This window comes from Anolis sagrei, chromosome 12 (genome assembly GCF_037176765.1).
Source record: "Anolis sagrei isolate rAnoSag1 chromosome 12, rAnoSag1.mat, whole genome shotgun sequence".
In the NCBI taxonomy this organism is placed as follows: Eukaryota; Metazoa; Chordata; class Lepidosauria; order Squamata; family Dactyloidae; genus Anolis; species Anolis sagrei.
The window spans coordinates 10,522,330-10,550,152 of record NC_090032.1 but is presented as its reverse complement, the minus strand read 5'-3'; the positions used below and the strand labels follow the sequence as shown (position 1 = coordinate 10,550,152).

The 27,823-nt window shown below is 47.6% G+C and overlaps 1 protein-coding gene across 1 annotated transcript in view; it reads left to right on the top strand.

The window, feature by feature from the left end:
- The window catches only part of NTRK1 (neurotrophic receptor tyrosine kinase 1), a 62,979-nt gene extending 36,816 nt beyond the window's left edge, over positions 1-26,163 (top strand). Inside the window, exons 10-16 of the mRNA XM_060758635.2 lie at positions 3,345-3,447; positions 9,788-9,940; positions 13,712-13,842; positions 13,942-14,114; positions 17,980-18,223; positions 22,513-22,671; positions 25,591-26,163. Coding sequence (XP_060614618.2) covers positions 3,345-3,447; positions 9,788-9,940; positions 13,712-13,842; positions 13,942-14,114; positions 17,980-18,223; positions 22,513-22,671; positions 25,591-25,776 — 1,149 coding nt within the window. The 3' untranslated portion in view covers positions 25,777-26,163. The remainder of the gene's footprint in view (positions 1-3,344; positions 3,448-9,787; positions 9,941-13,711; positions 13,843-13,941; positions 14,115-17,979; positions 18,224-22,512; positions 22,672-25,590) is intronic.
- Positions 26,164-27,823: the final 1,660 nt, after the last annotated feature.

The window sequence follows — 27,823 nt, the reverse complement described above, 5'->3', positions numbered from 1 at the left end:
CCTTCCTTCCTTCCTTCCTTCCCTCTCTTTTTCCTTTCACTTTTTATTTCCTTCTCGCCTTCCTTGCTTCTCTATCTTTCTTTCTTTCCTTTTTCCCTTTCTTCTTCTCTCCTTCCTTCCTTCCCTCTTTCCCTCCTTCTCTCATTACTTCTTGACTGTCCCTTCCATTTAATATTGTATTTATATCTTACATAGAAAGAAGGAAAGGAAGAGGGAAGGAAGGAGGGACAGGAAGGAAGGAAGGAAAAAGGAAGGGAGGGAGGAAAAAGAGGGAAGGAAGGGAAAGAAAGAAGGAGGGACAGGGAGGGAGGAGAAGGAAGGAAGGAGGAAGGAAGGAGGGAAAGAAAGGAGGGGGATGAAGAAAGGAGAGTGGGAAGGAAATGAAGGGGAAGGAAATTAAGAAAAGGAAAGAAGGAGGAAAGGGAGGGAGGAAGGAAAAGTAGGAAAAGAAAAAGGAAGGAGGGACAGGAAGGAAGGAAGGAAGGAAAAAGGAAGGGAATGAGGGAAAAGAGGGAAGGAAGGGAAAGAAAGGAGGGACAGGGAGGGAGGGAGGAGAAGGAAGGAAGGAGGAAGGAAGGAAGGAGGGAAAGAAAGGAGGGGGATGAAGATAGGAGAGAGGGAAGGAAACGAAGGGGAAGGAAATGAAGAAAGGGAAAGAAGGAGGAAAGGGAGGGAGGGAAGAAAAGAAGGAAAGGAAGAAGGAAGGAGGGACAGGAAAGAAGGGAAGGAGGGAAAGAAGGAAAGGAAGGAGAAGGAAAGAAGAAAAGGAAAGAAAGGAAAGGGAGGAAAGAAGGGAAGGGAGGGAGAGAAGGAAGGTTCTTTATTCAAGCACCGTGGACCTTCCTCACTGCCGCCTCCTCCTCCTCCTCCTCCTCCTCCTCCTCCTCCTCCTCCTCCCCTTCTTCCGTGCGTGGAGCACTCAGTTGCTGCTGCTGGCACTTTCCAACAGGGAAAGGAATAGGAGGAGACTGCTCTCCTGACATAGGAGGGGAAGAGAAAGGGCTGCATGTGGCAAGCCTCCACCTCCACTCCACTCGCTTGTGTGTGTGTGTGTGGCCGTGCACGTGCGCCTGGCTTTAACGGGAGAGAACTTTCAGGTGGAGTGTGGCAGAGGGAGCTACCTCCTGTGTGTGTAGGTGTGTGTGTGTGTGTGTGTGTTAAATGTGTGCTCGTGTTGCCGGAGACAGCCGAGCAGGTCAGACTGAAAGGAAAGAGTTATAAAAGAAAGAAGGGTCTACAGAAAGTCTGTCCCCCACCCGCCGGCCTCTTCCAACAGGGAAAGGTGGTGGTGGAGGAGGAGGAGACCGCCCTCCTCGCAGAGCAGTGAAAGAGAAGGGGCTCCATGGGGCAAGCCTCCCCCTCCACTCCCATAGTGCCCTCTCTCGCGTATGTGTGTGAGTGAGGGGCATGTATGCGTGCCTGGCTCCTCAAGCTTTAACGGCCAGCTGTCTCCTCGCGAGGAGGAGGAGGGGGCATGGCCATGGGTCTCGGTAGACATGCAGTTTCCCCTTTGTGGACATGCAGTTTAGAAGTCCTTTCTGCTTTTTGTTTTCATTGTTTTTTTGAGTGGAGAACGTACATTGGGTTGTTAGGGACATAGTGTCCAAATTTGGTGTCAATGGTCCCAGTGGTTTCTGAGTTCTGTAAATAGCACAAACGAACATTACATATTTATTTATATAGACTAGCCATCCCCTGCCACGCATTGCTGTGGCCCAGTCTGGTGATCTGGAAAATAAAGTAATGAGAAAGTGTTGGTTTCTAATATATGTAATTCCTTTATGCTCGTTGTGTAAACAGTATTTCTTGTTGTTTCTTTGTCAGTGTTGATGTGGAGAATGTCTGGCTTGCCAACTCTGGAATATGCAACATATCATAGTCCTTCTTTAAGGGTCTCTTTCAAATCTATGATACTATATCTGTGTGTGAGTGAGAGAATCATATCTATCTATCTATCTATCTATCTATCTATATTTATGGCTGGATGGCTCTTTGTCAGGAGGGCTCTGGTTACATTTTCTTGCCCTGGTGAAGAGAGTTGGACTGGATGGCCTTAAGTATTTTCTCTTGGTCATGGGGGTTCTGTGTGGGAAGTTTGCCCCATTCCTGTCGTTTGTGGGTTTCAGAATGCTCTGTAATTGTAGTAAACTATAAATTCCAGGAACTACAAATCCCAAATGTCAAGGTCTATTTCCTCCAAACTCCATCTGTGTTCATATTTAGGCATATGGAATTTTTGTGTCAAGTTTGGTCCAGATCCATCATTGTTTGAGTCCACAGTGCTCTCTGGATGTAGGTGAACTACAACTCCCAAACTCAAGGTCAATGCCCACCAAACCCTTCCAGTGTGTTCTGTTGGTCATGGAAATCCTGTATGCCATATTTGGTTGAATTCCATCATTGGTGGAGTTCAGAATGCTCTTTGATTGTAGGTGAACTATAAATCCCAGTAACTACAAATCCCAAATGTCAAGGTCTATTTCCTCCAAACTCCATCTGTGTTCATATTTAGGCATATGGAATTTTTGTGTCAAGTTTAGTCCATATCCATCATTGTTTGAGTCCACAGTGCTCTCTGGATGTAGGTGAACTACAACTCCCAAACTCAAGGTCAATGCCCACCAAACCCTTCCAGTGTGTTCTGTTGGTCATGGAAGTCCTGTATGCCATATTTGGTTGAATTCCATCATTGGTGGAGTTCAGAATGCTCTTTGATTGTAGGTGAACTATAAATCCCAGTAACTACAACTCCCAAATGTCAGTGTCTATATCCCCCAAACTCCCCCAAACTGTGTTCATATTTGGGCATATGGAATATTTGTGCCAAGTTTAGTCCAGATCCATCATTGTTTGAGTCCACAGCGCTCTTTGGATATAGGTGAACTACAACTCCCAAACTCAAGGTCAATGCCCACCAAACCCTTCTAGTGGTTTGTTGGTCATGGGAGTCCTGTACGTTTGGTTCAGTTCCATCATTGGTGGAATTCAGAATTCTCTTTGATTGTAGTTGAACTATAAATCCCAGCAACTACAACTCCCAAATGACAAAATCAAATTTTTTTGAGTGAAGGACATACATTGGGTTGTTAGGTGTCTTGTGTCCAAATTTGGTGTCCATCAGCCTACTGGTTTTTGAGTCCTGTTAATCCCACAAATGAACATTACACTAAAATCGAACCGCAAAGTAGCGAGGGAGCACTGCTTCCTCAATCAGAAAATCCCAGAGAGTGGCAACAGGAAGAAGGAGAGGAAAAGAGCACTTTTGAGCATGTGCAGAGTGACCTTAGCGGGGTAGAGGTATGCCTCATCCTGAGTCTTCTTCCCTGCTCCCTCCTTCCCCACAGATATCGGTGGCGGTGGTCCTGGCGGTCTGTGCCTGCCTCTTCCTCTCCATCATGCTCATCATCCTCAACAAGTGCGGACAGAGCTCCAAGTTCGGAATCAGCCGTAAGATCTCACTTCCTGGCGGTCTGTGCCTTCCTCTTCCTCTCACTTATGCTCAGCATCCTCCCCACTGCACCCCTTCATGTCACCAAGATCCTCTTCTCTATAGAGATGGGGAGTAGGTAATAGTGGGCTAACCGTTGTGTGGAGGGGCTCTGCGTCATTCCTGGGTCCTACCTGCCCCAAATCAGGTGAGCATCCTACTTCCAGGGGCAACCAAACAGTCTCTTGGGGGGTACTAGGTGAGATATAAATCACCCCCACGCTCTTCTTTGCCTGGAGCTTCTGGATGGTCTCTTCAGGTACACTGCCCTTGAACTGGGAGCTCCAAAGGGCAGGAGGCAATATCAGTGAGAGGCCGTCGCCTTCCTTCCTTCTTCTCTTGTCTTCGTTGGTTGGGCTCGAGATTCTCCTAAGGCAGTGTTTCTCAACTTGGGGGTCGGGACTGCTGGAGGGGTTGTGAGGGGAGCTTGAGAGGTCACCAAAGACCATCAGAAAACACATCTTTCTGATAGTCTTAGAAACCCATTTAGCAGAGAAGGCTGAAGATCTCTCCACCTGTCCTCTCCCTTTTTGGTGTTGGTGAACTAGAATTCCCAGAATTCAAAAACAGCACCCAACCCCACCAGTATTCAATGTTGGCCAAGTTGGTGAAGATCCACTATGGGCTGGGTTCAGAATGCTCTTTGATTGCAGGTAAACTATAAATCCCAGCAACTACAACCATCAAATGTCAAGGTCTATTTCCCCCAAACTCCACTGGTGTCCACATTTGGGCATTTTGAGTATCTGTGCCAAGTTTGGTCCAGATCAATCCTTGTTTTAATCCACAGTGCTCTCTGAATGTAGGTGAACTATAACTCCAAAATTCAAGGTCAATGCCCACCAAACCCTTCCAGTATTTCTGTCAGTCATGAGAGTTCTATGCGTCAAGATTGGTTCAATTCCATCATTGGTGGAGTTCAGAATGCTCTTTGATTGTAGGTGAACTATATATCCCAGCAACTGCAACTCCCAAATATCAGGGTCTGTTTTCCCCCAAACTCCATCACTGTTCACATTTGGGCATATTGAGTATTCATGCCAAGTTTGGTCCAGATCCATCATTGTTTGAGTCCACAGTGCTCTCTGAATGTAGGTGAACTGCAACTCCAAAACTCAAGGTCAATGCCCACCAAATCCTTCTAGTGTTTTCTGTTGGTCAAGGGAGGTCTGTGTGCCAATTAGGTTCAGTTCAATTGTGGGTGGAGTTCAGAATGCTCATTGATTGTAGGTGAACTATAAATCCCAGCAACTACAACTCCCAAATGACAAAATCAATCCCTCCCAACCCCACCAGTATTCAAATTTGGGTATGAAAATACATCCTGCATATCAGATATTTACATTGTGATTCATAATAATGGCAAAATTATAGTTATGAAGTAGCAATGAAAATAAAGTTATGGTCGGGGGTCACCACAAATGAGGAACTGTATTAAAGGGTCGTGACATTAGGAAGGTTGAGAAACACTGTCCTATGGGTTCCTCCGCTCCCCATTGTGCCGGAAGAGGCAAAGAGGACCGGCATGTGCCTCTGTGAATGGAAAGTGGTGTTGAAAGAGAGCGGGGTGTTGACTCTTTCCACATGCTGCCTCCTCCTCTCCCCCCCCCTCCCCATTTCATTAGCGTCCCCCCTTCCTCCCCCTTTAGCCAGGCATCAGCTGCTAATTCACTGCTGGAATTGATTCAGGCTCTAAATGGGTTTGATCTGCCTGGATCACCCCCAAGGGGCCTGCAAGACTCAGGGCTTGTTGTTGTTGGGGGAGCAAGGGCGGGGGAGCAGCCACTTGTGGCAGCCGGAGTGTGAGTCTCTGTGGCTGCGATCCTCCACCCGATAATTGTCCCAGACCCACATAGATTCACCTTTGATTCCTCCCGTCTCATGCCCACCACATTGGGGTACTTGGAAAACTCAGCTCCGAGGGCTTTCCCCTCTGACAAACCCATATAATATGGGGTAAAAGGTAAAGGTAGTCCCCTGACATTAAGTCCAGTCATGTCTGACTCTGGGGTGTGGTGCTCATCTCCATTTCTAAGCCGAAGAGCCAGCGTTGTCCGTAGACACCTCCAAGGTCATGTGGCCGGCATGACTGCCATTACCTTCCTGCCGGAGCGGTACCTATTGATCTACTCACATTTGCATGTTTTCGAACTGCTAGGTTGGCAGAAGCTAGGGCTGACAGCGGAAGCTCACGCCGCTCCCCGGAATCGAACCTGCGACCTTTCGATCAACTAGCTCAGCAGCTCAGTGCTTTAGCCCACTGCGCCACCGGGGGCTAATATGGGGAGAAGAGGCAAAGCCCCATAAAGGCAAAGGGTTGCTTTCCTCCCTATGCAAATTGCATTTCTGGGGTCCCTCCCCTACTGCCTAGAGGGGAATATTTTTGTGTATATGTTTTATATGCCCATTTTTGTGAATATTTTTGCAAATCGTTTCATGATTGGGTTATTGTAGGTTTTTCGGGCTAGATGGCCATGTTCCAGAAGCATTCTCTCTGACATTTTGCCTGCATCTATGGCAGGCATCCTCAGAGGTTGTGAGGTCTAGAACATGGCCATATAGCCCGAAAAACCTACAACAACCCAGTGATGTCAGCCATGGAAGCCTTCAACAATACATTTGTCAAAGGCTTTCATGGCCGGAATCACTGGATCTTTGTGAGTTTCCGGGGCTGCCTGGCCATGTTCCAGAAGCATTCTCTCCTGACATTTCACCTGCATCTATGGCAGGCATCCTCAGAGGTCTAGAACATGGCCAAACAGCCCGAAAAACCTACAACATCCCAGTGATTCCAGCCATGGAAGCCTTCCACAATAAGAAGTATTCTCTCCTGACATTTCACCTGCATCTATGGCAGGCATCCTCAGAGGTTGTGAGGTCTAGAACATGGCCATATAGCCCGAAGAACCTATAACATCCCAGTGATTCCAGCCATGGAAGCCTTCAACAATAAGAAGTATTCTCTCCTGACATTTCACCTGCATCTATGGCAGGCATCTTCAGAGGTTGTGAGGTCTAGAACATGGCCATATAGCCCGAAAAACCTACAACAACCCAGTGATTCCAGCCATGGAAGCCTTCGACAATAAGAAGCATTCTCTCCTGACATTTCACCTGCATCTATGGCAGGCATCCTCAGAGACTGTGAGGTCTAGAACATGGCCATATAGTCTGAAAAACCTACAACAACCCAGTGATTCCAGCCATGGAAGCCTTCGACAATAAGAAGCATTCTCTCCTGACATTTCACCTGCATCTATGGCAGGCATCCTCAGAGGTTGTGAGGTCTAGACCATGGCCATATAGGCTGAAAAACCTACAACAACCCAGTGATGTCAGCCATGGAAGCCTTCGACAATACGTTTGTCAAAGGCTTTCATGGCCGGAATCACTGGTCGTTGTGAGTTTTCCAGGCTGTAGGGCCATATTCCAGAAGCATTCTCTCCTGACGTTTCGCCTGCATCTATGGCAGGCATCCTCAGAGGTTGTGAAGTCTAGAACATAGCCATATAGTCCAAAAAACCTACAACATCCCAGTAATTCCGGCAATGGAAGCCTTCGACAATACGTTTTATGTTGTCGAAGGCTGTCATGGCTGGAATCACTGGGTTGTTGTGAGTTTTCTGGGCTGTATTGCCAGGTTCCAGAAGCATTCTCTCCTGATGTTTCACACCTACCTCAAGCAAACAAGAGTTCTTTCTCCCACCCTGGACATCATTCCACAGATAAATAAACCCCACTTGCTTAGTTTCAAGCAGACCTCCCAACCTCTGAGTATGCCTGCCATCGATGTGGGCAAAACGTCAGGATAGAATGCTTCTGGATAGAGTGATTCTGGCCAGGATAGAGTGATTCTGGCCATGAAAGCCTTTGACAACACAAAGCCAAAGGTGTTTATCTGAAGCAAAGACATACACCATTGTTGAAGGCTTTCATGGCTGGAATCACTGGGTTGTTGTGGGTTTTTTTGGGCTATATGGCCATGATCTAGAGGCATTCTCTCCTGATGTTTCACCTGCATCTATGGCAAGCATCCTCAGAGGTAGTCTAAGGATGCTTGCCATAGATGCAGGCGAAACGTCAGGAGAGAATGCCTCTAGAACATGACCATATAGCCCGAAAAAACCTACAACATGTACACCATTGGTTTTTTCTTCCCTATGGAAATTGCATCCCTGGGGTCCCTCATTTAGAGCCTGGAGGGGGTTCAACACCCTCCGAGGTACCTCCAGAATGGTGAGCGGGGCCATCTTTGTGCCCACTGCTTGCAAACAGCCTTGGTTTGCCCATCCACTTTCTGGATTATCTTGCAGGGGGATGGGGAAATCTTTCTTCTGCCTGCTTCCTTTCCCCCCCCCCCCACTCCCCCAATGTGGAGCCATTATCAACCTCACCCCACAGCTCCCCCTGCGCCAGGCAACTTTGCTTGACGTTGATGAAGATGCATAGGGGGAGGCTTGCTGGTGATGGACCCTTTCAGGTAATTACTGGAGGCTTAAACGCTCTTCTTACGGCTCCCTTGCCAATGCCCTCCCGCTTCTCCGAGCTGGGGGTGGGCTGGCTAGAAATCCTCCACTCTGTGTCTTGGATATTAGGACGGGGGGGGGGGGGGCAGACCCAGAGAAGCCAAATGGAGGAAAGAAGCCAGGAGGCCACTTAGCCCAGCCTTGGCAACAGCAGGAGGAAGGGAAGCAGGCACACATTTGCGCACAGGCACACGGGCAAGGAGTGCCCCACCTTCCCTTAGAAGAAAGCCCTGGCCTCTGGGTTTCGTTCTTGAGATTGCCCTGAGTTGATCTTTGCAAGACCCATTGCAAATCAATGGGGAGGGAAGCTGTGCCTCTTTCTTGACTTCGAAAGGGAACTTCGAGATCTTTTAGGCAGAGTTTCTGAAGTAGCCAAGCTGCTAGGCTTGTGCATTTCGGTTTGTTTCATTCCGATGGCCTTGTTTTTGTTTTCGAGCGCTATTTCCGAAAACGGGGCCTTTCTGAATGTGGCCCCATTTTAATTTTCAAACACTGCTTCCGAAAACGGGACCAGGACCTTTCCGAATGTGGCCCCGTTTTCATTTTCAAGCGATGCTTCCGAAAATGGGACCGGGACCTTTCCGAATGTGGCCCCGTTTTCATTTTCAAGCGATGCTTCCAAAAACTGGACCAGGACCTTTCCGAATGTGGCCCCGTTTTCATTTCCAAGCGATGCTTCCAATAACAGGGCCTTTCCGAATGAGATGTTTCGCTCTTTCATCCAAATGAACAAAAATTTTCGGACCATTGGCCAACATGTGCAGACTTCCCAGGCTCCCCTTCCCCTCAGTTTTAGGACCAGAGGGGTGAAAATCACCACACATGGAGGGCACATCTACCACTCTTAGTCCACCAAGTTTGATAACATTTGGGTCATCCCACCCATTTTTAGGAATTTTTGAGGTGGCCAAACTGCTAGGCTTGTGCATTCATATAGAATCTCTATCCATTTCGGTTTGTTTCATTCATATGGCCCCGTTTTCATTTTTGAGCTCTGCTTCCCAAAACGGGGTCTTTCCGAATGTGGCCCCGTTTTCATTTTCAAGTGATGCTTCCGATAACAGGGCCTTTCCGAATGAGATGTTTCACTCTTTCATCCAAACGAACAAAAATTTTTGGGCCATTGGCCAACATGGGCGGACTTCCCAAGCTCCCCTTCCCCTCAGTTTTAAGATTAGATGGATGAAAATCACCACACATGGAGGGCACATCGACCACTCTTAGTCCACCAAGTTTTATAACATTTGGGTCATCACCCGATTTTTAGGAATTTTCGAGGTGGCCAAGCTGTTAGGCTTGTACATTTGTTTAGAGTCACTATCCGTTTTGGTTTGTTTCATTCGTCTGGCCCTGTTTTCGTTTTCAAGCACTGCTTCCCAAAACGGGGCCTTTCCTAATGTGGCCCCATTTTCATTTTCAAGCAATGCTTCCGAAAACAGGACCTTCCCGAATGAGCTGTTTCGTTCTTTTGTCCGAATGAGCAAAATTTTTTGGACCATTGGCCAACATGGGCGGACTTCCCAGGCTCCCCTTCCCCTCAGTTTTAAGATTAGATGGATGAAAATCACCACACATGGGGGGCACATCGACCACTCTTAGTCCATCAAGTTTTATAACATTTGGGTCATCCTCCGGTTTTTAGGAATTTTCGAGGTGGCCAAACCGCTAGGCTTATGTATTCGTATAGAAGTGCAATCCATTTCGGTTTGTTTCATTCAGATGGCCCTGTTTTCGTTATGAGTGGCCCTCACTGCTAGTGCGCTCTACCCCACAGGGTCGGTGGCCTTGGCGCAAGAGGAGGAAATGTCACTGCAGTTCATGAACGTAGGCGGTGGAGGCAGCGGCAGCCCCCTCTCATCCGCTGAGAGCAAGCTGGAGACGCTGAAGACCAACTTCATTGAGAACCCTCAGTATTTCTGCAACACGAGTGAGTGCCTTCCCACCTTCTCTGTAGTGTCCCTGCTCCCCAAACTTCCCCTTGGCTTTCTGGGATAAGGCATAGGGGAGTGGGAAGGAATCACTAGCCATGGGTGGCAGGATGGAAGGTGGACTGTTATGATCCCACCCCAGGAGAGAACTGCCTCTCCTCTGCAAGAGCTTTCTGTCCAGGGAAGCTTCTACAACCTGTGGTGCCCACCTTTATCACTGTGCCCTAAAGCCTGCCAGGATCACTTCCAAATAATTGGGAGTCCTGATAAACATTAGGTAAAGGTAAAGGTTTTCCCCGGCCATTAAGTCCAGTTGTGTCCGACTTTGGGGGATGGTGCTCATCTCCATTTCCAAGCTGAAGAGCTGCCGTTGTCCGTAGACACCTCCAAGTGGGAGGGACAGGGCCTTTTCGGTGGTGGCCCCACGACTCTGGAATTCCCTCCCCAAGGACATCAGGCAAGCCCCATCATTGGCAGTCTTTAGAAGGAGCTTGAAAACGTGGATGTTCCAGTGTGCCTTCCTAGAATAAGGAATCCTAAGCAATATATGTCCCAAATGCATTGTCTGCATACCCACCTATCCTAAGATATCTATCCTATTTCCCTTGGACATGCCCAGCATTCTTAATTTTAACTCTTGCACTTGGCCCTGCCACAGGTTTTTAAATGTGTCGTGTCATGACTGTATTGTTTTTCGCTTTGTTATGAGTTATTTATTGTTGTATTGATGTTGTTATGCTTTTATGATGTATTTGGGCTCGGCCTTTTGTAAACCGCACCTGCGGGAGATGATAGCAGGGTATAAATAAAGGATTATTATTATTATTATTATTATTATTATTATTAGTGGCCAGCATGATTTTATGGAGCGCTGTTACCTACCTGCCAGAGCGGTACCTATTGATCTACTCACATTTGGATGTTTTCAAACTGCTAGGTTGGCAGAAGCTGGGGCTAACAGAGGGAGCTCACCCCTCTCCCCAGATTCGAACCTGCGACCTTTTGATCAGCAAGTTCAGCAGCTCAGTGGTTTAACCAGGGGCTTCCTGATAGACATCAAAACAGCATAATTTTTTTTAAAAAATATTTTTTATTGATTGTTTAGGAAAAAAGGGGAGGAGAAAAGGGGGGTGGAAAGGAATGAAGAGGGAAAAAAGGAATGAAGAAAAAAAAGGGGGGGGGATAGGAGGGGGTAGGTAAAAAGGGGTAGGAAAATTAGATTGATAAAAAGGAAAAAAGGGAAGGAGGCTAACTGTGGTAGAAGGGGTACGGAGGTTTCCTTACCAATGGGACTGGGGGGTAAAAGGGCTAAAGGGGAATAAAAGGCAAAAAATAAAACAATAAAAAATATAGAAATAAAATAAATATAGGAATTAAAATAGAAAATATAAAAAAGAGGGAAAGGAAAAAATGGGGAAAATGGTAGAAAAAGTATGTATATATATATAATAGCGGAGAAAAAATAAAAAAGGAAAAAGAAAATAATAATAATAATAATAAAATCTTCTTGTTGACTTCCAAACTCTTATCAAAACAGCATAATTAATATAGCATAAAAGGCCGGGCTTTAGCACAGCAGGTTAAACCACCAGCTGCAGAAAATCTTGCCTATCAAAAGGTTGACAGTTCAAGCCCGGGTTGGGGTGAGCTCCCGACCGTCAACCCAGCTTCTGCTCACCTAGCAGCAATGTGAGTAGATAAATAGGTATCACTTTGGCAGGGAGGTAATAACAGGTTTCCATGCGGACATGCCGATGATTCAGTCGGGAGAGCGACTAGGACAAGAAAGCTCCTTGGCATGGAAGATGGAGCGACAGCACACACACACACACACACTTACACACACACCCCATGGCCAGAGTTGAGCACAGCCTCCAGATGCCGAAGATGAAAAAGATGGGAAGCCTTTACCTCTGCTTGTATACTGTCTGTCTTCGTTAATTGCAGAACAACATTGAATGTTTACCGTATGTGTATAGTTTAATCCATCCTGAGTCCCCTTAGGGAGATAGGGTGGAATATCAATCATAAAATTCTCATAGTAGCAGGAAAAATGCATTCAAAGCACCCGCAACAGATGGCCATCCAGCCTCTGTTTCAAAGCCTCCAAAGAAGGAGCCTCCACCACACTCCGGGGCAGAGAGTCCATTGCTGAACAGCTCTCACAGTCAGGAAGTTCTTCCTCAAGTTCAGGTGGAATCTCCTTTCCTGTAGTTTGAAGCCATTACTCCCAGCGCTAGTCTCCAGGGCAGCAGAAAGCAAGCTTGCTCCCTCCTCCCTATGACTTGCCCTCACCTATTTATACATGGCCATCGTATTATTTATTATGATAATACTTCAGACCTTCGCAAAAGCAATTACAAAGCAGTTGAAATTATAAAACCACTCAAGCACCACATGGAAATAGAACAGAGGCAAGTGCTAAAGCAGGGGTCAGGAACCTTCGGCCCTCCAGGTGTGGTGGACTTCAACTCCCACAATTCCTTGAGGCTCGGTAAGCCTTTGGGGCGAATGCCGAGCCTCAAGGAATTGTGGGAGTTGAAGTCCACCACACCTGGAGGGCCGAAGGTTCCCCATGCCTGTAAAGAATACAAATGCAACAAATGGAAGGAGTTTAAAAGGTTTGGGGAAACCAACCAACCAGTCTTTGCCTGCCAGTGAAACATATGGGGATACGTGTTGGGGGTGGGCAGGATTCCATAGCCCAAATGCCACCATCGAGTAGGCTTTTGTCCCGAAAAAAAGCCAATGGGATTTTGGCCTGCATCAATAGGAGCCTAGTGTCTAGATCCAGGGAAGTCATGCTCCCCATGCTCTATTCCGCCTTGGTTAGACCACACCTGGAATATTGTGTCCAATTCTGGGTGCCACAATTGAAAAGAGATATTGACAAACTGGAATGTGTCCAGAGGAGGGCGACTAAAATGTTCAAGGGTCTGGAGAACAAGCCCTATGAGGAGCGGCTGAAAGAGCTGGGCATGTTTACCCTGCAGAAGAGAAAGCTGAGAGGAGATATGATAGCCATGTATAAATATGTGAGAGGGAGGAGGGAGCAAGCTTCCTTTCTGCTTCCCTGGAGACTAGGACGCAATGGAACAATGGCTTCAAACTACAAGAGAGGAGATTCCATCTGAACATGAGGAAGAACTTCCTGACTGTGAGAGCCGTTCAGCAGTGGAACTCTCTGCCCCGGAGTGTGGTGGAGGCTCCTTCTTTGGAAGCTTTTAAACAGAGGCTGGATGGCCATCTGAATGCAATATTCCTGCTTCTTGGCAGAATGGGGTTGGACTGGATGGTTCATGAGGTCTCACCCAACTCTAGGATTCTATGATTCTATGCTAGCCATTAGTGGTTATCACATTGAAACCAGGGCTCTAGATCGGCAACTATTGCAGATAGGGACCTCAAATTCTGTGAAACATAGTTTAACACCTGACTGGTGCTATAGCTAAAATTTGAGAACATGATGATGGAAACTTTCCAAAATATTAGACCACTTGGCATGGAATGGCCTTGATGTCACAGTCGTAAGCCATCCCTTTCCATGGTGCCCAGAAATAGTACAGGCCCAGCCTCAGTTGAGAGCACCACACATTCTGGATGGCTACAGCCTTGTTTCATGGGTACTTGGGTCACTGAAGTGAAGTTGCTTTGGTCTGATATGGCTGAAGATGCAGTGGAAGGATAGATCAAGATTCCCTCTTCCTCAAAGCCTTGCTCTTTGAGGGAAGGAGCACCACCAGAGAGAATTTTGGCTTTCGTCTCCGCAGGTGTCCATCACATCAAGCGCCGGGACATCATCCTGAAGTGGGAGCTGGGCGAGGGGGCTTTCGGCAAAGTCTTCCTGGCCGAGTGCTACAACCTCAGCCCCACTGAAGAGAAGATGCTGGTGGCCGTCAAGGTGAGCTGGAAAAGGTAGTTGTGGGGTGATTGGAGGGTGGGTCTTCCACCCTTCGGTGCATGAAAGAAAGGGATTGGAACTGATCCGGTTCTCCTTCAGACCTTGAAAGAGGCGACAGAAAGTGCCCGGTTGGACTTCCAGCGCGAGGCGGAGCTGCTGACGGTGCTGCAACACGAGCACATTGTCCGTTTCTACGGCGTCTGCACCGACGGGGAGCCCTTGGTCATGCTCTTTGAGTACATGAAGCACGGAGACCTCAACCGCTTCCTCCGGTAGGTAGAAGGCAGCTTTTCCATGTCCATCCGGACAACAAATAGGACTATGGGCGGGGCAGACAGCATTGGTTGTGTCCTCAATGTAATCAGAAAACAACTCATTTTGTCTCAGTTCACACCAAGAGGTAAAGCTGGTAGTGTGCTTGGGTTTGCTCAAGAGCAAGGTTTCCAATCTTTTTTTGACCAGGGACCACTTTGACCAGGGATCACTCTGCAGCATTAGTACCGAAATGGTTACGAATCAGTTTTTGGTCAACTTTAGATTTGGTTTGGTTTTGGGGGGCTGATTCAAAAAATTGCATTTTCTCAACCTGGAGGTCGGGACCACTGAGAGGGTCTTAAGGGGGTTTCAGAGAGATGGCCCAAGACCATCAGACAACATATATTAGGCAAATCATTATTATTATTATTATTATTATTATTATTATTATTATTCTATATAAATAAAAATGTAATGTTCGTTTGTGATACCATCAGAACTCAAAAACCACTGGGGGAATTGACACCAAATTTGGACACAAGACACCTAACAGTCCAATTTATGTCCTCCACTAAAAAAAACACGATTTTGTCATTTGGGAATTGTCATTGCTGGGATTTATAGTTTACCTACAATCAAAGAGCATTCTGAATTCCACCAATGATGGAACTGGGCCAAACTTAGTACACAGGGCTCCCACGACCAACAGAAAAAACTGGAAGGGTTTGGTGGGCATTGACCTTGAGCTTGGGAATTGTAGTTCACCCACATCCAGAGAGCACTGTGGACTCAAACAATGATGGATCTGGACCAAACTTGGCACGAATATTCCATACTCCAAACTCCACCAATGATGGAATTGAACCAAACATGGCACACAGGACTCCCCTGACCAACAGAAAACACTAGACGGCTTTGGTGGGCATTGACTTTGAGTTTTGGAATTGTAGTTCACCTACATCTAGAGAGCACTGTGGACTCAAACAATGATGGATCTGGACCAAACCTGGCACTAATACTCAAACCTGGCACTAATACTCAATAATGCCCAAATATAAACACAGATGGAGTTTGGGGTGAATAGACCTTGACATTTGGGAGTTGTAGTTACTAGGATGTAAGTTCATCTACAATCAAAGAGCACTCCGAACCCCAACAATGATGGGATTCGGCCAAACATCCCACACAGAACCCCCAAGACCAACAGAACATACTGTGTTTTCTGGTGGTCTTTGGTGACCCTTCTGACACCCCTTGGTGACCCCCCCCCCTCCGGGTCTTGACTTCCCAGGTTGAGAAATACTACCTTAAGGCCATCCAATCCAACTCCCTTCACGAGGGCAAGACATCATCAAAGCCCTCCTGACAAAGGGTCACTCAGCCACACATACATATATGTATATGACAGATATAGTATCATAGATTTGAAAGGGACCCCTAAAGAAGGAAAATGATATGTTGCATGTTCCAGGGTGGGCAAACCAGACACTCTCCACATCAACACTGACAAAGAATCGGCAAGAAATACTGTTTACTCACAAGCAGAAAGAAATCACATATATCAGAAACCAACACTTTCTCATTACTTTATTTTCAAGATCACCAGACTGGGCCACAGCAACGCCTGGCAGGGGACGGCTAGCAATAAATAAATAAATAAACAAATAAATAAATAAAATGTTGGAATTTTCTCTTCTTCCAGGGAATTTTTGAGGGGTTCTCAATCTTTCTTGAATATTGAAGGGTTTTATGTTTGTAGATATCTTGTCGAATGTCAATTTCCGCTGTAATTGCCTTCTAAAAATTATAATACCTTGTGTGTGTTTTATGGTGGACCTTGGTCCCGACAGTAGCCAGCCAACTGCCCCCCACCCACCCTAGAAGGCAATGCATGCAAAAGAAGCTTCTTGTTTGTCCCCAGCAATGGACTTGGGGTTGATGACCGCGGGCACTGTCCCCCACCTTGCCAGGATGGCCTGGCATGAGACAAAGCACAGCTGACAGTGTTGGATGAGGCGGCCGCGGTGCAGAGCCCAGGTCTCCGGTAAAGCCCTGCCATTAATGCCAAGTCTCATAACCATAATCATCAAAGCCCCGCGCTCCTGCCCTCGTCCTGGGGAGGCTAAGCGGGGCCCGTTGGCAGCTCCTGTCTATCGGCAATACCTGGGGGGCCAATCGAAAGAGCCTCTGCTTATTCCAGCTGATGGCCAATCTCCCTCAATTTGAGCCTCTCAGACAGCTAATCTAATCAATATTGCAAGGGAAGATTGCATTAGCAGGGGTGGGGGTGGGGGGGTTGGCTGGCAAAGCCGCTCCAGTAATGGAGCAGGGAGGAGGCACTTGCAGTGGGAGGGGGCACAGGAGAGAGGAGGCAACGCAGCCCAGCAACAGCAGTGGCAGAGTGTGCCAAGGGAGGTAGCAGACCTCGTCTTTGGAAGTGGCCAAGTGAGACACATGCAACGTTGGAGGCCTGAAATCCATCCGTGCGGGGAGAGCGGGGTAATCTAAATCCTTCCCCACCCACCTGTAGGACTCTTCCCTCTTGAGCAACAAAGTCCCTGGTCAAGTGGTCCAAGGTCAGAGTGGTCCCTGGTCAAAGTTGTCCCTGGTCAAAGTGGTCCCTGGTCAAGTAGTCCCTGGTCAAGTTATCCCTGGTCAATTGATCCTTGGTCAAGTGGTCTCTAGTCAATTGATCCCTGGTCAAGTAGTCCCTGGTCTAGTAGTCCCTGGTCAAAGTGGTCGCTGGTCAAGTAAACCCTGGTCAAAGTGGTCCCTGGTCAAGTAATCCCTGGTCAAGTAGTTCCTGGTCTAGTAGTCCCTGGTCAAGTAGTCCCTGGTCAAAGTAGTCTCTGGTCAAAGTGATCCCTGGTCAAGTAGTCCCTGGTCTAGTAGTCCCTGGTCAAGTAGTTTCTGGTCAAAGTAGTCCCTGGTCAAGTAGTCCCTGGTCAAAGTAGTCCCTGGTCAAGTAGTCTCTGGTCAAAGTGATCCCTAGTCAAGTAGTCCCTGGTCAAGTGATCCCTGGTCAAGTGGTCCCTGGTCAAGTTATCCCTGGTCAAGTGGTCCCTGGTCAAGTAGTCCCTGGTCAAAGTGGTCCCTGATCAAAGTGATCCCTGGTCAAGTAGTCCCTGGTCAAAGTAGTCCCTGGTCAAGTAGTCTCTGGTCAAATAGTCCCTGGTCAAAGTAGTCCCTGGTCAAGTAGTCTCTGGTCAAGTGATCCCTGGTCAAGTGGTCCCTGCTCAAAGTAGTCCCTGGTCAAGTAGTCTCTGGTCAAGTGATCCCTGGTCAAGTAGTCCCTGGTCAAAGTAGTCCCTGGTCAAGTAGTCTCTGGTCAAGTGGTTCCTGGTCAAGTAATCCCTAGTCAAAGTGGTCCCTGGTCAAGTAATCCCTGATCAAAGTGGTCTCTGGTCAAGTAGTCCCTGGTCAAGTGGTCCCTGGTCAAGTAGTCCCTGGTCAAGTGGTCCCTGGTCATAGTGGTCCCTGGTCAAAGTGGTCCCTGGTCAAAGTGGTCCCTGGTCTAGTAGTCCCTGGTCAAGTGGTCCCTAGTCAAAAAAGGTTGGGGTAATCTAAATCCTTCCCCACCCACCTGTAGAACTCTTCCCTCTTGAGCAACAAAGTCCCTGGTCAAGTGGTCCTTGGTCAAGTGGTCCCTGGTCAATGTGGTCCCTGGTCAAGTGGTCCCTGGTCAAAAAAGGTTGGGAACCACTGATTTAAACTAACATTTTGAACACTGCAAAAAACAAAAAAAGGCAATGTGAAGGCCCAACAAAGTTCCAACAGTTTGAACGTGTGGTGTGGAAGAACCTCTAAGCTTCAAACTTTCTGCTTTTGGCTTTCTTGGCTGGTTCTCCTGCAAACCGACATCCCTCCCTCAACTCCTTGCAGGTCCCACGGTCCGGATGCAAAGATCCTGGACAACGGGAGCAATGGCCAGTCCTTTGGGCAGCTGACCCTCAGCCAGATGCTGCAGATCGCCACCCAGATTGCCTCTGGCATGGTCTACCTCGCCTCCCTGCATTTCGTCCACCGGGACCTGGCCACCCGGAACTGCCTGGTGGGACACAACATGGTGGTGAAGATTGGAGACTTTGGCATGTCTCGGGACATCTACAGCACTGACTACTACCGGGTGAGTTGGGGCGGGAGCTGACTTTCCCCATCTTAGGCCATCTCCATCAGCCTGGGTGGAAGGTGGGGCTGACCGCTGGCCTTGGTGCTACTCCAGCCTTGGCATCGCCTCTCGGCCAGGCATGGGCCAACTTTCCAACTTGGGGACCACATGGCAGACCAGAGTGGGGTAGGCGAGCCAGGAGGGAGGGGGTTCTCCCCAAGTCCCTTCATTGGGCTCCCCCCCCCCTTCCTTTTCTCAAGAAATCAGTTTTCCTCCTCCTCCTCCTTCTCTTCCTCCTCAATGGGACACCCTTGTCAATCTTGAAACATGGTTCTTATATTCCCTCTCTACCACTCTTTTCTCAGCTAAACATCTCCCAGGAAGAAAGGAAGGAAGGAAGGGTGGAAGGGAATGGATGGATAGATGGAGAGAGAGAGAGGAAAGGCAAAAGGGAAGGAAGGAAGGAAGGAAGGAAGGAAGGAAGGAGAAAGGGGGAGAGAAAAGAGGGAAGGAAGGATGAAAGGGTGAAAGGGAAGGAGGGAGAAAGAGGGAGGTAAGGAAGGAAGGGAAGAAGGAAGGGAAGAGAGAAGGAAGGAAAGAAAAAGGGAGATAGGGAGGGGAAAGTGAGAGAGGAAAGAAGGGAGAAAAGAGGGAAGGAAAGAAGGACGAAAGGGTGGAAGGGAAAGAAAGGAAGGGAGAAAGAGGGAGGTAAGGAAATGGAGGGAAGAAAGGAGGAAGGAAAGAAAGAACAAAGGAATGTCAAAAAGGAAGGAAGGAAGGAAGGAAGGAAGGAAGGGGAAAGAGGGAGTGAGGGAAGGAGGTAGGAAAGAGGGAAGGGAGGAAGGATGAAAGGGTGAAAGGAAAGGAAGGAGGGAGGGAGAAAGAGGTAAGGAAGAAAGGTAAGAAGGAAGGAAAGAGAAAAAGGAAGGAAGGGAGAGAGTGTAGGAGGAAGGAAAGAGAGAATGAAGGAAAGACAAAAGGGAAGGAAGGAAGGAAGGAAGGAAGGAAGGAAGGAAGGAAGGGGAAAGAGAGAGGAAAGAAGGGAGAAAAGAGGGAAGGAAAGAAGGACGAAAGGGTGGAAGGGAAACGAAGGAAGGGAGAAAGAAGGAGGTAAGGAAATGGAGGGAGGAAAGGAGGAAGGAAAGAAAGAAAGAACAAAGGAAAGTCAAAAAGGAAGTAAGAAAGGAAGGAAGGAAGGAAGGGGAAAGAGGGAAGGAGGTAGGAAAGAGGGAGGGAAGGGTAAAAGGAAGGAAGGAGGGAAGGAGAAAGAGGGGGTAAGGAAGAAAGGGAAGAAGGAAGGAAAGAGAAAAAGGAAGGAAGGAGAAAAAGGGAGAGAGGGCAGGAGGAAGGAAAGAGAGAATGAAGGAAAGACAGGGGAAGGAAGGAAGGAAGGAAGGAAGGAAGGAAGGAAGGAAGGAAGGAAGGGGAAAGAGAGAGAGGAAAGAATGGAGAAAAGAGGGAAGGAAAGAAGGACGAAAGGGTGGAAGGGAAAGAAAGAGAGAAAGGGAGAAAGAGGGAGGTAAGGAAATTGGAGGGAAGAAAGGAGGAAAGAAAGAAAGAAAGAGCAAAGGAATGTCAAAAAGGAAGGAAGAAAGGAAGGGAGGGAGAAAGAGGGAGGTAAGGAAGGAAGGAAAGAGAGAAGGAAGGAAAGAGAAAAAGGAAGGAAGGAGAGGAAGGGAGAGAGGGAAGGAGGAAGGAAAGAGAGAATGAAGGAAAGACAAATGGGAAGGAAGGAAGAAAGGAAGGAAGGAAGGGAAAAAGGGGGGAAAGAAGGAGAAAAGAGAGAAGGAAGGACGAAAGGGTGGAAGGGAAGGAAGGAGAAAGAGGGAGGGAAGGGAGGGAGGGAGTGAAGGAGGAAGGAAAGAGAGAATGAAGGAAAGGGGAAGGAAGGAAGGAAGGAAGGGGAAAAAGAGAGAGTGAAGGAAGGAGAAAAGAAAGAGGGAAGGAAGGACGAAAGGGTGGAAGGGAAGGAAGGAGGAAAGGAAGGAGAAAGAGGGAGAGAAGGAAGGGAGAGAGGAAAGGAGGAAGGAAAGAGAGAATGAAGGAAAGACAAAGGCGAAGGAAGGAAGGAAGGAAGGAAGGAAGGAAGGAAGGAAGGGGAAAAAGAGAGAGTGAAGGAAGGAGAAAAGAAAGAAGGAAGGAACGGAGAGAGTGTAGGAGGAAGGAAAGAGAGAATGAAGGAAAGACAAAAGGGAAGGAAGGAAGGAAGGAAGGGGAAAGAGAGAGGAAAGAAGGGAGAAAAGAGGGAAGGAAAGAAGGACGAAAGGGTGGAAGGGAAACGAAGGAAGGGAGAAAGAAGGAGGTAAGGAAATGGAGGGAGGAAAGGAGGAAGGAAAGAAAGAAAATACAAAGGAAAGTCAAAAAGGAAGGAAGAAAGGAAGGAAGGAAGGAAGGAAGGGGAAAGAGGGAAGGAGGTAGGAAAGAGGGAGGGAAGGGTAAAAGGAAGGAAGGAGGGAAGGAGAAAGAGGGGGTAAGGAAGAAAGGGAAGAAGGAAGGAAAGAGAAAAGGAAGAAAGGGAAGAAGGAAGGAAAGAGAAAAGGAAGGAAGGAGAAAAAGGGAGAGAGAGCAGGAGGAAGGAAAGAGAGAATGAAGGAAAGACAGGGGAAGGAAGGAAGGAAGGAAGGAAAGAAGGAAGGAAAGAAGGAAGGAAGGAAGGGGAAAGAGAGAGAGGAAAGAATGGAGAAAAGAGGGAAGGAAAGAAGGACGAAAGGGTGGAAGGGAAAGAAAGAGAGAAAGGGAGAAAGAGGGAGGTAAGGAAATTGGAGGGAAGAAAGGAGGAAAGAAAGAAAGAAAGAGCAAAGGAATGTCAAAAAGGAAGGAAGAAAGGAAGGGAGGGAGAAAGAGGGAGGTAAGGAACGAAGGAAAGAGAGAAGGAAGGAAAGAGAAAAAGGAAGGAAGGAGAGGAAGGGAGAGAGGGAAGGAGGAAGGAAAGAGAGAATGAAGGATAGACAAATGGGAAGGAAGGAAGGAAGGAAGGAAGGAAGGAAGGAAGGAAGGAAGGGAAAAAGGGGGGAAAGGAGAAAAGAGAGAAGGAAGGACGAAAGGGTGGAAGGGAAGGAAGGAGAAAGAGGGAGGGAAGGGAGGGAGGGAGTGAAGGAGGAAGGAAAGAGAGAATGAAGGAAAGGGGAAGGAAGGAAGGAAGGAAGGAAGGAAGAGAGAGTGAAGGAAGGAGAAAAGAAAGGGTGGAAGGGAAGGAAGGAGGAAAGGAAGGAGAAAGAGGGAGAGAAGGAAGGGAGAGAGGAAAGGCGAAGGAAGGAAGGAAGGAAGGAAGGAAGGAAGGGGAAAAAGAGAGAGTGAAGGAAGGAGAAAAGAAAGAAGGAAGGAAGGATGAAAGGATGGAAGGGAAGGAAGGAGGAAAGGAAGGAAAAAGAGGGAGGGAAGGAAGGGAGGGAGTGAAGGAGGAAGGAAAGAGAGAAGGAAGGAAGGATAGGATGATGAGAGAGAGGAGGGCCTGAGAAAAGAGCCCAAGGTGCCGCCTCTGGCCCCCAGACCTGCTTTAGGTTCTTTCTGCCATTCTGCTTTTCCTCTTTCATGGTGCCCTTCCTTTCTCTATTTCCTGAAGGGCACGATTGAGTTTCGAGTCTCCACTGAGTCAGGAGTCTTTGACGAAGCCAGTTTTTGGGGTGCCACTTGGTCCCTGCTTCCTCCCCCCCCCCTTCTGCCCCTTTCCTCCCACCCCTCCTCAAGGGCTCCATGGGGATTGTCCTCTCTGACCCTTTTTTCCCTTTTAGCTCCTGCCTTGAACCCCTATACATATTTAATGGAGCCCTGGGTGGAAAATCCTGTAAGCACTTAGTCAGTGGAAAACACGGGAGTGCTGGAAGGAGTGGGGATGGGGGGCAGCCATGGAATGGTTAATTGAAAGCAGGCAGGAAAGTAAACAAGGGGAGGGGGGAAAAGAAGCGACTGGAAAGTTCCCGGTTCCCAACGGGACAGCGGAGTCTGGGCCCAGTCCTCCGAGTACAGGCGGGCTTCCTGTCTTTGGCTTGAGTGCTCTTCCAGGAACGCGCTTGTGTGTCGGCAATGGGACCTTTTCTTGGCCTCCTTCACCGGTGCTGGCACCTTCTCCAACATGCATGGCTCGCTTTCTTTTCCAAGGGGGTGCATTCTCTGGTTGCCCACCTTCTCCAGTCCCTGGAGCCCTCAATAGACAGATCTTGGAGGAGAGACATTGAGGCAAGAGCCAAAAGACACCAACCTCTGCTTTGTCTGGTGCCAAAGCTCTTTCGGCTGCCAAACCATCGTGTTCAGATTGTTTACCTCTCCACTCACTGACTGTTTGCCTTCTGATCCAAACAAACACACAGGTCGGAGGCCGGACCATGCTTCCCATCCGATGGATGCCGCCGGAGAGCATCCTGTATCGCAAGTTCACTACGGAGAGTGATATCTGGAGCTTCGGGGTCGTGCTTTGGGAAATCTTCACCTATGGGAAGCAGCCGTGGTACCAGCTCTCCAACACCGAGGTAACAGCAAGGGACTGGTGGGACCCCCCAAAGCAGACACACAGAGAGAGACAGGACGTGTCATCAGCAACCATACCATTGTATTACATTTCTAACAGAACAAAACAAACAAGCAGATAAAAAAAAACACACATTTTGCAAACTTGGTAGTTGATTAAATGTCCTTTGACCAGTATCTGGCCGCTTGGAGTGCCTCTGGTGTTGCTGCAAGAAGGTCCTCCATTGTGCATGTGGCAGGGCTCAGGGTGCATTGCAGCAGGTGGTCAGTGGTTTGCTCCTCTACACACTCGCATGTCGTGGATTCCCCTTTGTGGCCCCATTTCTGAAGGTTGGCTCTGCATCTCGTGGTGCCAGAGCGCAGTCTGTTCAGCGCCTTCCAAGCTGCCCAGTCCTCTGTGTGCCCAGGGGGGAGTCTCTCATTTGGTATCAGCCATTGGTTGAGGTTCTGGGTTTTAGCCTGCCACTTTTGGACTCTCGCTTGCTGAGGTGTTCCAGCGAGTGTCTCTGTAGATTTTAGAAAACTATGTCTGGATTTAAGTCATTGACGTGCTGGCTGATACCCAAACAGGGGATGAGCTGGAGATGTCTCTGCCTTGGTCCTTTCACTATTGGCTGCTACTTCCCGGTGTATGTCAGGTGGTGCGATACTGGCTAGACAGTGTAATTTCTCCAGTGGTGTAGGGCGCAGACACCCCATGATAACGCAGCATGTCTCATTAAGAGCCACATCCACTGTTTTAGTGTGGTGAGATGTGTCCCACATTGGGCATACATACTCAGCAGCGGAGTAGCACAGCGCAAGGGCAGATGTCTTCACTGTGTCTGGTTGTGATCCCCAGGTTGTGCCAGTCAGCTTTCGTATGATATTGTTTCTAGCACCCACTTTTTGCCTGATGTTCAGGCAGTGCTTCTTATAGGTCAGAGCATGGTCCAGAGTGACTCCCAGGTATTTGGGTGCGCTGCAGTGCTCCAGTGGGATTCCTTCACAGGCGATCTTCAGAGCTCGGGATGCTTCTCTGTTCTTGAGATGAAAGGCACATGTCTGTGTTTTAGATGGGTTCTGGATCAGCTGGTTTTCCCTGTAATAGGCAGTAAGAGCACCTAGAGCTTCAGAAAGCTTACTTACATCCAGAGACGACTGTGGACTCAAACAATGATGGATCTGGACCAAACTTGGCACGAATATTCCATATGCCCAAATATGAACACAGATGGAGTTTGGGGAAAATAGACCTTGACATTTGGGAGTTGTAGACACTGGGATTCACAGTTCACCTACAATTAAAGAGCATTCTGAACCCAACGAACAAGAGAATTGGGGCAAACTTCCTACACAGAACCCCCATGACCAACAGAAATTACTTAAGGCCATCGGGTCCAACTCCCTTCACCAGGGCAAGAAAACGTAATCAAAGCCCTCCTGACAAAGAGCCATCCAGTTGTAGATATAGATAGATATGATTCACACACACACACACAGATATAGTATCATAGATTTGAAAGGGACCCCCAAAGAAAGACAATTATATGTTGCATGTTCCAGAGTAGGCAAACCAGACACTCTCCACATCAACACTGACAAAGAAACAGCAAGAAATACGGCTTACCCACAAGCATCAAGACATTACAAATATTAGAAACCAACATTTTCTCATTATTTTCCTGATCACTAGACTGGGCCACAGCAACGTGTGGCAGGGGACAGCTAATAATAATAATAATAATAATAATAATAATAATAATAATAATGGTCCCGGTGGTGATCGGCATACTGGGTGCAGTGCCTAAAGACCTTGGCCTGCACTTAAAAACAATCGGCACTGACAAAATTACCATCTACCAGTTGCAAAAGGCCACCTTACTGGGATCTGCACGCATTATTCGCTGGTATATCACATAGTCCTAGACACTTGGGAAGTGTCTGATGTGTGATCCAATACAACAGCCAGCAGAGTGACAGAGTTTCAAATAATAATAATTATTATTATTATTATCACCATCATCTGTGGTTTTGTGTCAGTAAAATAATAATAATAATAATAATAATAATAATAAGTATACTTTATTTATGGAGCCCCCGGTGGTGAAGTGGGTTAAACCAATGATCTCCTGAATTTGCTGACCAAAAAGTCAACGGTTTGAATCCGGGGAGCAGGTGTTAAGATGTGAGAGGTGTTAAGATGTGCCTGGTTGTTTCCTCTCTGCTGTTTTGTTGTTGTAATTTTGGAGTTTTTTTAATACTGGTAGCCAGATTTTGTTCATTTTCATGGTTTCTTCCCTTCTGTTGAAATTGTCCACATGCTTGTGGATTTCAATGGCTTCTCTGTGTAGAGAGAAGCCAGAGAGGAAACAACCAGGCACATCTTAACACCTCTCAACAAAAGATTTTTCCAGGCTCAGGCAGGCCTTCAAATGTTAATGAAGGTGATCAGTTGAAACATTCACACCTAGCTCCAGCAGAGAAGAGCTCTGTGCCCCACCCCAGCCATTCCACAGATATATAAACCCATTTTCCTAATTCCAACAGACCTCACACCTCTGAGGATGCTTGCCATAGATGCAGGCGAAACGTCAGGAGAAATGCCTCTAGAACATGGACCTATAGCCCGAAAAAACCCACAAGAACCTAATAATAATAATAATAATAATAATAATAATAATATAGAATAATAATAATAATAATAATAATAATAATAATAATAATAATAATAATAGGAATCTGCTTGGGAATCTTAACCTACAAAGTTTGACCTTTGGGGTTCACTTCCCACCAATACTAAAGGATTATGGGAGTTGCATTCCACAAAACCCAACACACACCCCTCCCATACTGCAGTGAGTTAGCTCTTCTTTCCATAGGTGGGGAAGGGCTGGGCATGGGGGTTCTTGGACCCAATTCCTCCCCCTTCTTCTCTGCAGGCGATCGAGTGCATCACCCAGGGCCGGGAGCTGGAGAGACCCCGAACGTGCCCCTCGGAGGTCTACGACATCATGCAGAGCTGCTGGCAAAGGGAACCCCAGCAACGGCAGAACATGCGCTCCATCCACCACCGGCTGCAGGCCCTCGCCAAGGCTCCCCCGGTCTATTTAGCTGTCCTCAGCTAAGATGCGAGGAGAGAGGGGCTGGAGGCGGGCGCATGAGATGCTCCGTCCATCCAGGACCCCCCTCCCATTACAGCTGGAATTTCACCAAAGATTCCCACCCCAACTCCCTGACAAATGACAGCAAGAGATGATGGTCGTGAATGGCCATATGACTTATGTTCCTCTTCTATGTATCTGCAAAGGAACAAGCAGAAGGTGCTGAAGAGTTTGGAGAGTGACCGCTGCCCTTTACTCAACCTTTAGTTGGGTGGGGGCAAAGCTCTGGGAAGAGTGTATGAATGTGTGTTGCCTTGTTGTATTGGCGGAAGGCAAAGCGGGGTGGCTGGAAAAGCATTATTTATTGTGATACGCTTTAGATCTCTATTATAATTAATCGCTTCTGCCAGAGAGGGAGGGAGGGAGGGAGGGTGGGTGGGCTGGGACGGAAAAGCCTTCGTCAAATTAGACGGCCTTTCACATCGTGTGTGGAGGATGTTTCCGGAAGAGGAGAGGCGAGGGCAAAGCTGTGACCCTAACGCAACCAAAGTCCTCCTTGTGGGTTCTCTTAATATTAAACTCTAATTAATCTGGCGTTCCTTTTTCCCGTGCCGTTGAAATCCATTGGTGGCTCCTCTCCTCCAAAGCCACAGTTCTCTCTTTCCTTCCACTGCAGTTCTCTTGCCTTGTCCAATTCACGAGGGTTGAATGAAAAGTAATGCCTCCAACTTCATCACTGTTACACTCCAGAACAGAAATAACCCTCTGACTTTAAAACACCACACGTTTATTTATTTAGAACCTGCAGGGTTCCGTCCTGGGCCCGGTCCTGTTCAACATCTTCATTAACGACTTAGATGAAGGGCTAGAAGGCATGATCATCAAGTTTGCAGACGACACCAAATTGGGAGGGATAGCCAGTAGTCCAGAGGACAGGAGCAGAATTCAAAACGATCTTGACAGATTAGAGAGATGAATGGCCAAAACTAACAAAATGAAGTTCAACAGTGACAAATGCAAGATACTCCACTTTGGCAGAAAAAATGAAATGCAAAGATACAGAACGGGGGACAATGCCTGGCTCGAGAGCAGTACATGTGAAAAAGATCTTGGAGTCCTCGTGGACAACAAGTTAAACATGAGCCAACAATGTGATGTGGTGGCAAAAAAAGCCAATGGGATTTTGGCCTGCATCAATAGGAGCATAGTGTCTAGATCTAAGGAAGTAATGCTACCCCTCTATTCTGCTTTGGTTAGACCACATCTGGAATATTGTGTCCAATTCTGGGCACCACAATTGAAAAGATATATATTGACAAGCTGGAATGTGTCCAGAGGAGGGCGACTAAAATGATCAAGGGTCTGGAGAACAAGCCCTATGAGGAGCGGCTTAGGGAACTGGGCATGTTTAGCCTGAAGAAGAGAAGGCTGAGAGGAGATATGATAGCCATGTATAAATATGTGAGAGGAAGCCACAGGGAGGAGGGAGCAAGCTTGTTTTCTGCTTCCTTGGAGACTAGGACGCGGAACAATGGCTTCAAACTACAAGAGAGGAGATTCACCTGAACATGAGGAAGAACTTCCTGACTGTGAGAGCCGTTCAGCAGTGGAACTCTCTGCCCCGGAGTGTGGTGGAGGCTCCTTCTTTGGAAGCTTTTAAGCAGAGGCTGGATGGCCATTTGTCAGGGGTGATTTGAATGCAATATTCCTGCTTCTTGGCAGAATGGGGTTGGACTGGATGGCCCATGAGGTCTCTTCCAACTCTTTGATTCTATGATTCTATTATTCTTCTCACCTCCGACGAGGGACTCAGGCCGGTTTACAACAGAGGAGTTTATACGCAATAGTTAAAAAACATCGCATCCTATAAAACTCGAATAAAACACATTAAAATACAATCATATAGTTACATAAGGCCAAGTCGTCCAAATAAAATCACAATCCATCACCATCCGTCCATGTGATCAAGGGTTATTGACTCACTCATCAAATGCCAGGTTCCAGAGCCAGGTTTTCACCAACTTTCTCAAGGTCAGGAGGGAAGGGGCAGTTCTAATCTCCAATGGGAGAG